Here is a 15,200-nt window from a genome sequence, read left to right as displayed (position 1 = left end):
GGAATCACCGAAAAGCAACCAAAAAAGAATAGCATCCATGATCCTGACTGCGATCCTGTCCAACTCAAAAACATTAAATCAATGCGCTACCCTCAATGCCTTACACAATCCAAAGATCTATGAAAACTTCTTCATATTTTAAATTCCTACAAAATTCATCAAATTCCGATTTATTTTCTCATTCCTATCAAAACATGATTAAACTTCCTTTAAATCGAAATATACAGCATAAAGAATCAAAAAGGAAAAAGAAATTCCAAGTACATGTGTGATTGTTAAAGAATCAATTGACTTACAAATTTTTATTGTTTCCCTTTTTCACCATCACAAAAAAAAAGTAAAAAGAGAGAGCATTAAAAGTGAGCAGCAAGCTACAATTTGCTGCTGTAAAGTTACAAAGTGAATAAAAAATACACATAATCGTTAAATTTTAATTTTAAATATAATTCAGATTTGATTGTGATATTGAATATATAAAAAAGCAATGAACGTATCATGCATCATGTCGGGCTGGGTAGAATGAGAGAAAAAATAAAGAAAATTGGAATTTCCCACATACATAAAAAATCACATTATAGGACATTTTATTTTTTATATAGAGGAAATGATTATTTTCACTTTTATTATTTTGATTTATGTTCTTTTATTTAATATTTATTACGTAGCAATCACCAGCTACTTTATTGGATGGAGGAAATATGATTCATGTTTGATATCGCGCTCGTCGGACTTCACAATAACAGAAAAATAGGAAAGTCAATAACATTAGTTTAATAGTAATAAAAGTAGAGGGGGAACTAGCAGAATTGGCGGAACAAAAAATCAGAATTGCCAATTTATGCAATTGCTTAAGCATCGCTAAGTTGCAGGGATGGAGGTGGGTGGACTAGATTATATAAAGATCTTCTTATTGTAAATACTACACAGGTTAACTAATAAATTCTATCAATAGCTTGGAGCTTAATTAATCGGTGCTGGTATGATGTAGAATATTGTTATCCATACTAGATCGACTACCTTACTGTTCTTTAGTTGACATTTATATACAGCATTCTTGTTAACATCGTGCTATGGTTCTAATGATCTGCGCATCTTGTCAGTGCCGGAAATGTTGATCTTAGATTGTAAAAGATTTAAATGATGTCCAAAATTCATATCTCAAATTTCAGGATTTGTTTTAATTTTCCGTTACTGTAGGATCAATGCTATAGGCTTGGCTACTTACACCAGTATCCATTGCTCAAGTCCACCTCTGTACGCAATATTTGATCGTCCCCTGATTCTTCTGACTCTTCAAAAGAGACTTCGTATCCAAATCTTATCCATCACTGTAGTCTACAATCATAGACATAAAGCAAACAGTGTATAAGATGAAAGATTAATCTCGAATTGAATTCTGATTGTGGCTTTTTCCATGACTTTTTGCATTTCAAAGGAACATTCTCCAATTTTTTTTCTCACATACGATTTTCCTCTTAACTCGTCTCTATTTATCCTTTGAAGATTTTTTATTCCTTTGTCATAAATATAAAAAAAAATGAAGAAAAGAATTTTCATCCAGAGATGCAATAAAGACATGCTTAAAGGAAATGCGAAATGTAAAAGGAATGTGAAAACTGTTGCATAAATTTTCCATCATATATAAAATTCACAGAGTTATGGATGAGATGAATAAAATCAGGAAAGAAAATGTTCACAAAAGCATGAAAGGAATTTCCATAGTAAGTACTTGTAAATGAACAATTCCAACAATTGACGTAAAATTTGAGGAATGTAAACTGATCCGATAATCGAAATCCGATTGAATTGAAATATTGGAATTTGTGAAGGCATTTTGAGCTTCAATTGCCTCTCTTAATCTATCAATTATGAAAGTGTCAAAGTCGCTTGTTTTGCTTTCCATTATTATTATTATCATCATCATCATCATCAACAGCATTGACATTTATAGGGAATCAAATATCAAAGGAATTGGGATAATACCTTTTGTGTTATTCATATACATTCCAATTTCACTCCCACCCAACTCAATTCATCATTCCTTCTCGACTTTCTGATTTTTCATTCAGTACATTTGTGTTTTGTGATTACACTCACCATGACTGATTTCGTTTGATATGGTATCGCATTGAATAATAGTCATAAATTCCAATGAGTCAATTAAAGGAGTATTTGATATTTTAAGTGTTCTATTGATGAACCTTTGGCACTTATTGGTGAATATTTCTATTGTTTCTTTCACGTGTATTCATGTACAAGGCATGATTTCTTAGATGTTTGCAACTTTGATGCACTAGTTATTATTTACTCGAAAGGCACATGGCATGAATAAATCGGAAAAGTGTGTCTCCAGGTCAGTGTGACTCTAGAATCTGACCTGATTTAGTCAGATCCAAATTGAAGCTAGATTCATGCCGGCCTGGCACTGAAGACACAATTTTGTCATTTTTTCTGTATAATAAGGATGAACTATAGAAACGTGCTGCTTATATTTCACAATAAAAAGCCTTATTATTCTCTAATAGCTCACTTTTCCAATTATTACTTTTTGTGTCACAACAAACTGAAGTGAGAGTGAATTACCTAATTATCGTCAACTTAAAATAACCAATTTCTTAAGAAACGGTAGATAAGAAACGCATTAGACACTTGTTTTCATTCCTTATCAAGCACTTGACAAAGGGGATTTTACTTCTTGTCATTTGTGTGTTTCACTACAGTTGACTTTTTACATCCGATGACCAGTTTAAAGCGCATTTTGTTAAGAGTTGTTCGTGAATGATGTTTAGGTAGCTGTTCAGAATAGCTTAAATCGGTTATTCGATGCAAAGCGTGACGCTAGGTCGTAATGACACTGAGTTGGTTGACATGCCAGTAACGTTACTGAAAAATGTCAGTAACAAAGGAATTAAGTAGGATTTTGGATCGATTGACCGATTTGAAGTATTCAAGCTTTACGCAATACCTAATTGATCCCCACCTGACCTAATAAATCCTCCTCCAATGTAATTCAAAACGAGGTAACTTTCATCAAATTGGCAGAAATGTTTATCAATTTATATATTTTATTACATTTCGCTTGCCTTAATCAGTATGATAATGGACTTTATTAGTTTATTACGACAAAATGATTAAAAACATATTACGATAACATTTTTAAATATAAGAGTATTAAATTATTTTGGATTAAACAGTTGACTTTTGGCGTTTAAATCGTTTAAAAAAAAGGAAGTGAAGTGAAATTTGACAAAAAAATTGATGAGCTTCCGATTTCTTAGTGATTAATTTGAATTGAAATTGAAAAAATCAAATAAAATGATTTGGAAGGCAATAGTTGTATTATTTTGTGTGACATTTGTGCCATCACATGCTAATATATTTTGTGATTATCAGTATAATGAAAATAATAATTTATATACCTGCAACATGTTAATTTATAACCCAACGGGTGGACCAATAAACAGCATTTTTGGAAACCATTTACCAGGCAAGAATCATATCGATGTACAACAAGTCATTGCTATTGGATTTACCCCAAATATTTCTCCAATACCAGCGTAAACGGATCGAGAATTCGTTTTAGCATTCAAGATTTCGTTTTAGCACTCATGTTTGAAATTTAGAAAACGGTTAAAAATTATTACAAACATATAACTTTTTCTTGAATTTAAAACAAAATTTTTAAATTTTACTGTTAATTAGTTGATAATTTGCAGAAATTGTACTATATACATGGATAATTCAGTTAAATATCAATTGATATTAACAATAAAAATTTCGTGTTTTTACCGTTAAATTTTTATTCAAATTTTTGGTGCTAAAAACCTTACAAATTCGTGCAAAACCGTACAAAATTAACGGTCAGTTTTTCTATTCGTTTACGCTGGCTCCAATAATATGTAATTCTTATCCGAATTTACAAAAAATGGAACTTGAAGGTTTAAGTGTAACTGCATTAACTAATAGTCCATTTCAAAGATGCAGCAATCTAGATATGCTAAGTTTGCGTGACAACAAAATCACATCCTTACAATCAGCATTATTCCAGAACACAATTTTAGAGGAATTATACTTGGATAATAATGTCTTTGATCAAATTGATTCTAGTCTACTTGATGGCTTAAATAATTTAAAAACTTTGAGTTTCAAGGGAAATGTCGACATTTCATTCAATGGACCAGCCTTTGAGCATTTGCAAAATCTTAAATATTTGGATTTAAGTAAATGTAACTTCACTGGACTAGTTGTAGAATGGTTCGAAAATGGTTTAAGTCAATTAGAAGTTCTGAATCTAGCTGAAAATGCATTAACAGAAATTCCTGCCAATGCATTTAAAGAACTTACTGGACTTGAGGTTCTTGCATTGGATTTTAATAAAATTTCTACACTGCATGAAGACAGCTTTGAATTACCAAGCTTAATATCTTTGTTCCTTGATTCAAATCATCTTGCAGACCTACAAGATAATGTTTTTAGCAAGCTAGCTAGTCTTAAAATTTTGTATCTATCCGAAAATGACTGCTCAAACTTTGCACCAAATATATTCAAACCATTGACATCATTGACTACTTTGGCGATGCATTCGTGTTCTATTGTAAATATCAAGCCTGAATGGTTCCAATCTTTAGGAAATCTCTCAATACTTTTGCTTGAAGAAAATGAATTCGCAGAGTTTCCAGAAAAGATGTTTTTATCATCAGATAATCTTAAACTTCTGTCCGTATATGGCAATAAGCTAACTGAACTCAATTCAAGATCTTTTGGATCTGTTGAAGCATTGAGTCATTTGGATGTTAGGAAAAATAATATTTCCGGAATAGATCATCATTTTATGAATCAATCGGAAGTTATGAAAATTGCAATGTTTTCTGATAATCGTTGTGCAACATTTGACACAGTAGATTATGGCTCACAAAGTGAACAATACATGCAGCAATTGAATAATTGCTTTGACAACTTTGACAATACTCCAATTGGTGAGGAATAAATTGTGGTTTTTAGTGATTATGATGTCATTATTTCCATTTATTTCTTCTAGTTCTAGTAACAAATAACTCACCGACGTATGAATGGTATAACATTCGTACCAATGAAGGTTGGCGTGATATTCAAATACAAGTTACAGCCTCCCAAAGTGCACATGTTGCCCTATCCGAATTCTTAGGAAGTGATACATTATTAGAAATACTATTTGGAGAAAAAAATAATACGGTTTTACAATTGAAAGATCGTGGAATTATTGTAGATACGTATGAAATTCCTGATATATTAAGCCACTCGATTAGGATTAATCTGGGATTTGGCTTTATTACATTGTTCAAAGATGATGAACAATTTCCATTTCATGGATTTTTTATTAGACAATCTTTCCCAATAAACTTCTTTGGATTGAGGACTCAGTAAGTAAAAATTGATTTAATTAAATGCATTTTTATAATTATTGAACTATACTTTAGGATTCCACCAACTACGACATCAATCAACTCTACTTGGAATGTCTTAAGATTAAAAAGATAGATCAATTTAAGCCTCATGTCAAATACAATTCTAAGCAGTATAAAGGAGTACTCAATGTTTAAATCCATTTCAATTTTCCTTTTTTTATAATTTCCCTTCCACAACCATAAAAACCAAAGTATATAAAAATACAATTTGCTATTAAAATGTTTTCTTTATTTTATGTGCGATTATAATATTTCCCATAACTCTCATATATTGTACATTCATCATCATGAACAACAATAATAACAATCGTACAATACACAAAACGAGGAGAGAACTCAAATCAAATCTCAATAAACCTTCAAGTCAATATAATTCTTTATTCACTCTCAACAATAGCACCTCAGATAGCGCGGATAATGGCAGTGGCAACAACAATACAAAAGGATCGTTGAATTTATGAATCTCTGAGTGTCGGGAAATAAATTCTCATCGTTGAGTTTTAATGGTTTTCACATTTGTACATACATACACACATTCACACATTTTCGTTCATATTTTTAGCTTTGTTGTGCACTTTATGATGATATGACTCAAATTGGAGTTAGAGACAATTTACAGTTGGATTTTAGGGAGCTTTTATACTTCGCTCGACCAGGCAAGTCATGCTTTGCTCGACCAGGCGAGTCTTGCTTCGCTCGACCAGGCAAGTCATGCTTCACTCGACTCGGCAAATATTGCTTCGCTCGACTCGGCAAGTTATGCTTTGCTCGATCTAACAATTCTTACTTCGCTCGACCCAGAAAGCCTTACTTAGCTTGACCCAGAAAGTCTTACTTAGCTCGACCCGGTAAGTCTTACTCCGCTCGACTAGGTAATGTGATGAATGTGATGTAAGGCTATCTACACCATAGTATCTGCAATAGAATATTTTGAAAGCTATATCCAGCAGTGAGTAAAAGTAAGTGTTTGATGCTACACATGAAATAAACGAACGTACAAAAAAAAGATATGAAGAAGTAGAATGATAGTCTATATTTCATTCACAGATCCATTATTGTTTATGTAGATTGTCGATTTATTTTTCCATTTTCGCAATTCTCATGAAATGGCACACATAGGTAAACGACTGACAATCATCATCTTCCAATAAAATAAAAAATCGTTTCACCGTTTATTTCTTTTTTTTATCATGTTCTTCTTTCATACTTTGGGATTTTCAATATGTTGATGGATTTTTTTGTGTGTTTATATTTATTGAGGGATTTGATTGTTGTATTATAGGAAGCAGCTATGAAGCATCAATCTGTTTTTATTCTCGTCTTCTTTTTGTCGAAAATGGGCAAACAATTAAATAAAAGAGATAAAAAATATTTTTATTTCAATCTCAAACCATCAAAATTTTTTACCATCCACCCACGCAGGCAGTGATGGAAATGGGAGAAAAATCATTGTTGAGGAAAAAGTTTACACAAAAGATTGTAATTAATTCATCAATTAATGCTTTGCGAAGCTACTTTTCTTATTGTATACAGCAAAGACAAGAAGGAACTAAAAGGTATTGTCAGGTTTAGGACATTAAACGCATATTGTGTCGATTTAGATGCAAGATTGAGTACTTAGGGTCAAATTTAGTATCATTTGTGTAGTAGTGAGCTTCAAGCATTTAGCTTACTTATTTAATGGCTATTTGTTAAGGTGCAGGTTTAGTTCTTATCGCTTTTCCAGTCAGTAGAATGTGTGAAAGGATTGTGTCAATTTTAAGCAAATCAATCGAATTTCCAGAACATATCAAGTTCTATTTTAGTCAATTTGTATATCCAACCTTAGCCAAAATGCCAACAACCTTACTCCCTAAACTAATATCCCACAAATTCCGCTCAAAAATAAAGATTGAAGAGAATTACGAGATGAGTTTAATTAATGTTTTTCAAGACTTTTTTAATTCATTCTAATATTTAGTTCATGCTTTATTGTAATGTAAATTTTTAATCGCTATTTAGAGCTTAATCCGAATTAATTCTTTTGTGTCTGATTTTTTTTCTGGAATTTAAAAGCGATTTTTTACGAGAAGCCAAGTCGTTTTACAAGTTGAAATATTAATGGATAGACAAAAAATTCTTTAGTTAATTATTCAATTTACTATTTTTGTGCGAAAGTTTGTTGATGTATTGTTAGGATAATTTAGTTAATTTGGTAGTTTATTCAAGTGTGATTTAGAGGGAATGAGAGAGGATAGTATGGAGTTTAGAGAATCTGTGAATGACAATTAATTAAATAAAATATGTAAAATATTTGAACAATAAATTACCTTTTTTTTGAATGATGAAAACTTTAGTAGATCCTCAGATCTCTTATGGACTTCATAGAGCTCTTATGGACTCCTCAGAGCTCTAATAGATTCCTCAGAGCACTTTTGGTCTCCTCAGAGCTCCTATGGACTCCTCAGAGCTCTTATGGACTCCTCAGAGCTCTTATGGACTCCTCAGAGCTCCTATGGACTCTTCAGAGCTCTTATGGACTCCTCAGAGCTCCTATGGACTCCTCGTAGCCCTTATAAACTCTTCAGAACTATTATGAACTCATCAAAGCTCCTTTCAACTCCTTAGAGTCGCATTTAATTGATCTCTTTCCAAAAGACATAACATTCAATTTTCCACAGCTCATAATGCCCAAAAATATTCCTTTTGATGTGATTTAATGGAAAAATCATCAAAAACTAAGCAGCAACTCAATTATAAAAATGTAAAATGCGACTCTTAATTTCAATTTAACTTCCAACAAACCCACACTCTACATTTTCAAAAAAAAAAGTAATCAGTACAGCTCGTTTTGTATAAATTTTTACGAGCTACCTACATAGTACTAGACGTGCTAAAATCCAAAAATCTATTAGTCTATTCTATTAGGTAAATATTTAAACATCACTTTTAATAACTTAATGCCTACCGTAACCCTTTTAATAAGAAACAATTTTCATCCCCTAAAAGTTTCTGTCATATCAATCAAGTCATAAAAAAATTTTCTCCGACAAAAATTTAAGGAAATGATTTAATTCATTATGAAATTAATTTAAAACCAGTTCCATTAAATTCATTATGGATTCTTTTTCTCTTCGTCAAGTTTCGAAAGTTTCGATTTCTAAATGATATTAAATTTTCATATCAAACGCTGTTGAATATAAGACTGAATAGGAAAGCGAGAAGCATAGAAAAAAAATCAATAAAATGTCATTAAATGTATATCCTTGTTTAATGTTCCCAATTTCGCCAATATCGTATTTCCTTCTGTTGCTTCCGTATTACTCGAAAAAAAAAATTCTGTTCTTTAAATATAATTCTTCTTATTTCTTCAAATAAGGAAGGAAAAAATAGAATAAAATGAAAGAATTTTCTGTCACATTGAAACACAAGAAAAAAAATTTTGAAGATTTTTCTTGGTTGTAAGTTTCCATCCAACTTGTTGCGCGCATGATACGATTTCATTGAAAAGAAAGAAAAAAAAGAATATTTTTTGATGATTTCCTTCGTTCCGCTTTTTTTCACTTGCTGGAGCGAAGCTGACATGAATTGTATAGAGCAAGAGACATGATGATGAGGAATGAAGACTAAGAAGAAGAAAAAAAAGTGTCAAAATCCCTTCTTTAGTCTTCTTCTTACGACTTTTCAAATGAAACGTTTATTTTTCTTCTCATTCCATATTATTGAAGCCATTCATCTATACGTCTATTCCTTTTTACAATATCGTAATTCGCTTCTGTTTTTCTTTTCACTTGTGAAATATAATTAAAAAGTCGAAGCTGTGATTTATAGTGATGCGCTATGAATTTAATGCTGCTGTTATTGAATGCGTTGAGGATTTCGTCGCTCTATTCGCACCGTGGATGGCTTCATAGCTTCATGATTCTCTTGGGGTTGTGTAAATTATAGGCAAGTCATGGGAATCGATACCTTGTTATTGAAATATTAACTCTGCGATCATGGCCTCGAGACTCGGCATTAGAATGACTTAATTGGTCCTTTTTCATTTAATATGTATAGGAAGTGCGATTCATAGCCTCTTTGTGAAGACTACAGACAGCAATGTCATCAAATGAGTGGTTTTGATCCTACATATACTCTGTATGAGTCTGTTTAGTGTAGAGGCCTGACGCATCCTCACTCGTTAAACAATTATTAGCTGCAAATCGAGCTAGCGCAACTCTGGATCTCAATGATCTGAATAGATAGTCACGATTAGCATAGAAACATGCCTTATACAAGTTTGATCTAAAATTGCTTTGTTTTACCACATACCTGACCACTTTAAATCAGATACACGTCCATCATTATCACCTCAATAATCAGCAATTCTTGAGCAATGCTTAAAACTAATTCAATAATAAGCTATACGGTCTGAATAAAAAGAATCAAAAATCTTTTTGTCAAACGAGAATTGAAAATTATTTCATCCATACATTCCGCACTCACTCATTCATTCGCTTATCGTATTCGTCGATGAAATCGTCGTTTGCTGTTTAAAAACTGAATCAGCAAAAATGAGAAAAATATTGAGACTGAGATGAAAAAGATGGGCAAGCGAATAATTGAAAAATAGAATGAAGAATAAAATTAATAGAATGATGACTACAAAAAAAAAAGTTTCTCCCAAGAAATCTGTTCTGCATTGATAGAAAAAGAAGTGAAAGTGGCCCGCGATAGACTCGAGATAGAACAACAATCTCAATTTTCAACTTGTTGTGCGCTCGCAAGCATTTTTCATTTTTTTTTCTGTTTGCCCTTTTCCACCCCTCTGAGGCATAGCACAAAAAAAAAGATTTTTTTTATCATTACAAAAAATTACAGAAGAAAAAAAAAAGTTTGGAACGCGTTTATTGTTTGCGTCGACTTTTTGTGCTTATAAAAATTGGAATTTTTTTTTCTTCTCTCACTTTTCATTGTTGCTGGATGTTTTTCTCATTTAAAATGGAATGGGAATTAATTTGGAATTTTTATAAAGTTTGGGGTATGTCCAATTTTCGATTTAAAAATCAGTCTAGGTCAGCAGAAAAATGTGTAATTTTTTTATTAAAATTCTTTGAGATGCATAAATTTTAAATTGCTTCGAGTCCTTTTTCGGGGATGAATTTATTGGGTTTCAAGATTCATTTGTTCTTCATGTCTTATTTTAAACTGTGCTAGTGGAGTTGGAGTGACTAAATCTGTATGGACGTGGAATTTGAGTTGAAGAACGTAGAAAGTTGTTCAATATTGTGTACTTGAGACAAATAAATCCATTTTTAGGATTATAAGTTGAGGCGAATAGCAAATCCAGGTTGGAAGGAAGGTGTTGAGGGGTAGGAAGGTGATGGTTGGTAGCCCAAACCAGAACACTCTGACTCGGCCCAGTTCCTGTCTATTACATTTGATTCATTATCAATAATTTCACAAACATCAATGTCTATTCAGCTAACAGCACTCAAATGAAAGTCAATCACCTCCAACCCCACTCCAGCACCCACCCTCTAGCATCATATAATTTACATGCAATTGAAAGTTGAATAAGAAATTATTTGAATTTTTTTTACAATTTCTAAAAATATATTCATTCCATTGTCATTCACGGTCCACACTAATAATCTTTCTGTACCACTGAGAAGGGAGACACACAAAAAAATTGTTCCTTCTTCAATCAAATTCAACAAATGAAAGCAAGCAAAATAAAAGAAATGGAAATCACTGATGGAAAATAATTTCATTTGCTTGCGCGCCTGCATTAACATCAAAATGTTATGTTGTTGGTTTGGATGATGATGATGATGTGAGAGAGAGAGAAAAAAAAAGTCGAATTGTTTGGAAGGGAAGCGAAGGCAAAAAGTCTGTTTCCAATCAAACTTTCAAACAAGTTCCCTTCTCGTTACTTAACTTATTGTTTTTATTGTGCGCGCTCCAACCATTCGGAATTATATTGCGGTTTTCCTCTGTAAATATATATATCTGGTGCTGCTTGCTACTGCTGTTGCTGTTTTACCATTGTTTCCTTAACTCTGGCTGACTGCTGTTTTTTTTTAATTTTGCCAATTCTTTTTGTGGATGATAATAATAATGACGGAGGAAAGGAGGTGTATTGGGAGTGTGGGTGGATGTAGGAACAACAATTGTTGAAGCAGTGTTGTTGTACCTGATTGTTTGAAATAAAGTTATTTATGGCAATTGTCTCATCAATACAATAAATCTGATTTCTATCAGAGGTAGATTGGAATACTTGCGGCAGGCTAGTCTATACTAGCAGTTCTACAGTTCTAGTCTGGTAGTGACTGGTAGCTGGTAGTCTGGTAGCTAGTCTGGTAGTGATTTGGCATGGATAATGTGACCATAGCTACAGCATTAGAGGGTTTGACATGCAGGGTTCAAAATTAAGGAAATATTCAAGTCTTAATATCATGAACTATTAATAATCTTGGTATGTAACCATCAAGACATGCATCTAATGATTTTAGAGATCCATGTGCCTAACTTATGTCCACCTTCATGTTCAACTCCTAAGAATCCATGTCATTAGTAGATTCAAATCAAATGATGTCCATCCCAACCAAGAGGACAGGTAACAACACTGATATAAAGTTTATATTTGTTTGCAAGCAACTTATAGGAAAGCATCAAGGCCCAAAAAATAAACGAAGAGTAAAGAAGAAATGAAAACAGTTCTTGGATGTGAGGGAGAAGAAAAAAAAAAGTAAGGAGGAAGAAGAAGTAGGAATAAAAAAAAATTCAAGGGTGCATAAACAGAAAACGGAGATAATGAAGCAAAAACAAAACAAAAAGTTACGCCAGAATAACAATCATCAGGCAACCATTAGCATAAAAAATATCTGTACAGAGTCGACTGATGAAGGAAATTTTTTTTTGTTGCTGATGCTACTACTGCTTTACCCTCTGTTTGCGGTTTATTTTCATGAAAAATTCCGGCAAAGCATTTTGTTGGCTACAACAAAAACAATTTTTTTTTTTGAGAAAAATCAGTCAAGGGATGAGAAAAATCCTTTTCATTAATTAAATGTCAGTCGTGAAAATTGTGAATAAAAAAAAATTCCTTTTTCATTAAAAAAGAAATATTTTGAAGTACCGCAAATGGCTCTCTTTTCTTCTTTTGTCAGCGTTAACGTTTAATTAATTGCTCTTGAATCATGGCTTAAAATCTCTTCATTCTTTTCCTCTTGGATGTTGCTTCTTGCTGATACTTTTTTTCTACTATGTAATGAATTGATGAGAGAATTAAAATCGTGCCTTTTTTGTTGCAATTCAATGATACTTGTGTGGGGTTCAGAGCATGTTTCGTTATAGGGAAGGAAGCTAAAGTCTGGAATTGTGAATGGATATAGTTTGCGAACAGTAGAGCTTGGAGACGGATTTAAATTTGTCAGATTTGTAATGGAAAAGTCAACTTGAGTTCTCTATTGACTCTGTTCAGTATCATAGTGCCTCTGGCTATTCGCATAGAGTAGAATTACTTCATATCGCTCAAACCCTTCTTCATGGTGCTGCAGACTGAAGTTAATACTAAATTTCGTGTCGAATTTGAGTTTTTGCGATAGTGTTGTAGATAAATGTCGTTAAAAGTATCGAAATCAGGTATGATTTACGGTTTTCCTTTGTCACATCCATTTAAAATTGTCCAAACTTGTTCAGACTATATGCAAATGGATGAGCTAAGTATCCCTGAGTACTATAGTACCCTAGAATCTAAGATTGACTAGCAACTCTTAATAGTGTCCTAGTACTCTATTTTTCAGAACTCTCGATAAGGTTTCTTAAAGGTTGTCAACTTTAGGTGTCATTCTAGAAAGTCTTTGCCATTATAACCATCATCAGAATTCTCCATACCCCAGTCTCAACCCCTCGCAAATCTAAAGCATTTCAATCTTTAAAATAAGAAAAAATAATTTTAATGCAGCAAATGATGGCGATTCAACATTTTTTTCCAAGTGGCTTCAAAAAGATTTGTCAAGGATTTAATTCATCGTCTTCTCATTCATTCAATTTGTAATTGTTGTGCCATAATAAAAAAAAGAGATTTTTTAATTCATTCGATTTAATTGAATTAAAGGAACAAAATACAGACAAGAAAACAAGGTGAGGGAGAAAAGGAAAGATCCAATTAGTACATCCAACTATTTGAGAAATTTCATAAGAGATGTCCTCAAGTGATGGAGAGAAAGAAATGAAAAGCGATTGAAGTTGAAGAGCTTGTCTTACTATTTCCCATGGCAAAAAATAGAATATTGTTTGTGAAGGTAGCAAGCAGAACAACAGAGAATATAAAATCACTTTAATCAGGCTTGTTAATGAATTAATTTTGCATAAATTACTAAGGCACTTAACAAAATGCCGATGGTTATCATCAAATGGGTTTTTTCTCTCTCACTCACTCGTCTAACAACAATTCATCCACATTATTCACACTAACTATAGGCATAAGGAAGGCAATTGAATATTCATATTTTTTCTCCTCAACCATTACGCAATTCTCGCGCCTTTCTAGCTTTAAAACAATGGAATTTTTACAAATTACAATTTATTGTTGTCGGAAGTAAAGTGTGGAGATTTTTTTGTTTTGTTTCCTCACTGGGCACGCACATTTTTCTTGTTGTTTAATCTGAGCATTTAATGTGAATGAAGAAATTTATTTCCCCATGTTCTCCCCTCATTTTCATATATTTCCGTTCTGGTTTTAAAAAAAAATATTATAAGGAATTACAAGCTGTTACCATTAATTTTTAATTGAGTTTAAAATATATTGTATGTGAGTTAGGAAGGAGATGGAAATCTTGGATGTATATATTTTATTGTTTGAAACAGGAACTCAATTTATGCTGCACGCACAACAGCAATTGCTTCAAGAAAAAGTCATGAGATAATGCATTTTCATTGTCTTTTCGTTACTAGCTCTTTCTTTTAAAAAAATATATTCTGACGTAGAGGCAAAATGAGAAATAGAAACGGAAAGCTTTTAATATCAACATCACAATCGAAATGAAAATAAATCTTTTAAGAAGAAGAAAAAGAACAGAAAAACTTTAAATGATTTTTTTGCTGCTCTATCCTTACATTAATGCGGCAGGATATGTCAGCAATACTAAAAAGAAGATATTTAGTGTGAGAACTGCTTTCGGGATGTTCTAATGGAGGTATAAGGCGCATTTTTTGTTAGAATTCTAGGTATACACTGGGATATGATGGACTGGAGAGTATGAAATAGAATTCCTGGCGCTGCGAGGTTTGAAATCCAAAGCGCTGACCAGATTACATGACGATCTCGATCTACTATTGACAAGTATCCCGGATAGCACTGCGATCGTGATCGACGATAGAATCTATCCCGATTGGCACACGAGCCATATTTCATAGCAGCCAAATGACGACCACATGGCATCCAAGTGTCAATTTTATGACAGTTTACATGAATATTGTCACTTGACAACCATTTGGCTGCCATGAATATTAAGCTAAAGTTTGTTAGGAAGAATATCGACACTGCGTTCGATGATCTGTTGTTCATGGCTTACTCATACAATTTTTGATCAATTTAGTCTCTTAAATAATCCTAATATCCTAAATAAGATTCCATACAGTCATGAACAACTTCATTATTCCATCAATAAGCCCACTCATCAGTCATTCACCTCATTAATCAAAATGATTACTCATATCGCACATTTACTATTTAAAAATGCAATAAAAGAAGCAGTAACTAAAGAAGTTCATTTCCCGACGCTTCTT

At 32.5% G+C, this 15,200-nt stretch overlaps 2 protein-coding genes across 2 annotated transcripts in view; both read left to right on the top strand.

The window, feature by feature from the left end:
• Window positions 1–15,200, top strand: part of LOC139094425 (maltase A2-like) — a 187,491-nt gene that overhangs the window by 148,964 nt on the left and 23,327 nt on the right. The window lies entirely within an intron of this gene.
• Window positions 3,208–5,664, top strand: LOC139094675 (leucine-rich repeat-containing protein 15-like). The gene is made up of 4 exons (XM_070645807.1): window positions 3,208–3,487; window positions 3,939–4,976; window positions 5,039–5,399; window positions 5,457–5,664. Exons 1-4 carry the CDS (start codon window positions 3,316–3,318, stop codon window positions 5,515–5,517), a joined length of 1,632 nt encoding a protein of 543 aa, XP_070501908.1. The 5' UTR covers window positions 3,208–3,315; the 3' UTR covers window positions 5,518–5,664.

This window comes from Chironomus tepperi, unplaced genomic scaffold (assembly GCF_022539635.2).
Source record: "Chironomus tepperi strain 1889 unplaced genomic scaffold, CSIRO-AGI_Ctep_v1 contig_354, whole genome shotgun sequence".
NCBI lineage: Eukaryota > Metazoa > Arthropoda > Insecta > Diptera > Chironomidae > Chironomus > Chironomus tepperi.
The sequence above is the reverse complement of the archived record's forward strand: the minus strand, read 5'-3'. Positions and strand labels throughout refer to the sequence as shown.

Bases quoted from the DNA above. Each gene is read 5' to 3' on its own strand.
- LOC139094675 (XM_070645807.1), top strand. From the start codon at position 3,316: ATGATTTGGAAGGCAATAGTTGTATTATTTTGTGTGACATTTGTGCCA. The intron at 4,977-5,038 runs GTGAGGAATAAA...TATTTCTTCTAG, and splicing joins CTTTGACAATACTCCAATTG to TTCTAGTAACAAATAACTCA. The intron at 5,400-5,456 runs GTAAGTAAAAAT...ACTATACTTTAG, and splicing joins TTCTTTGGATTGAGGACTCA to GATTCCACCAACTACGACAT.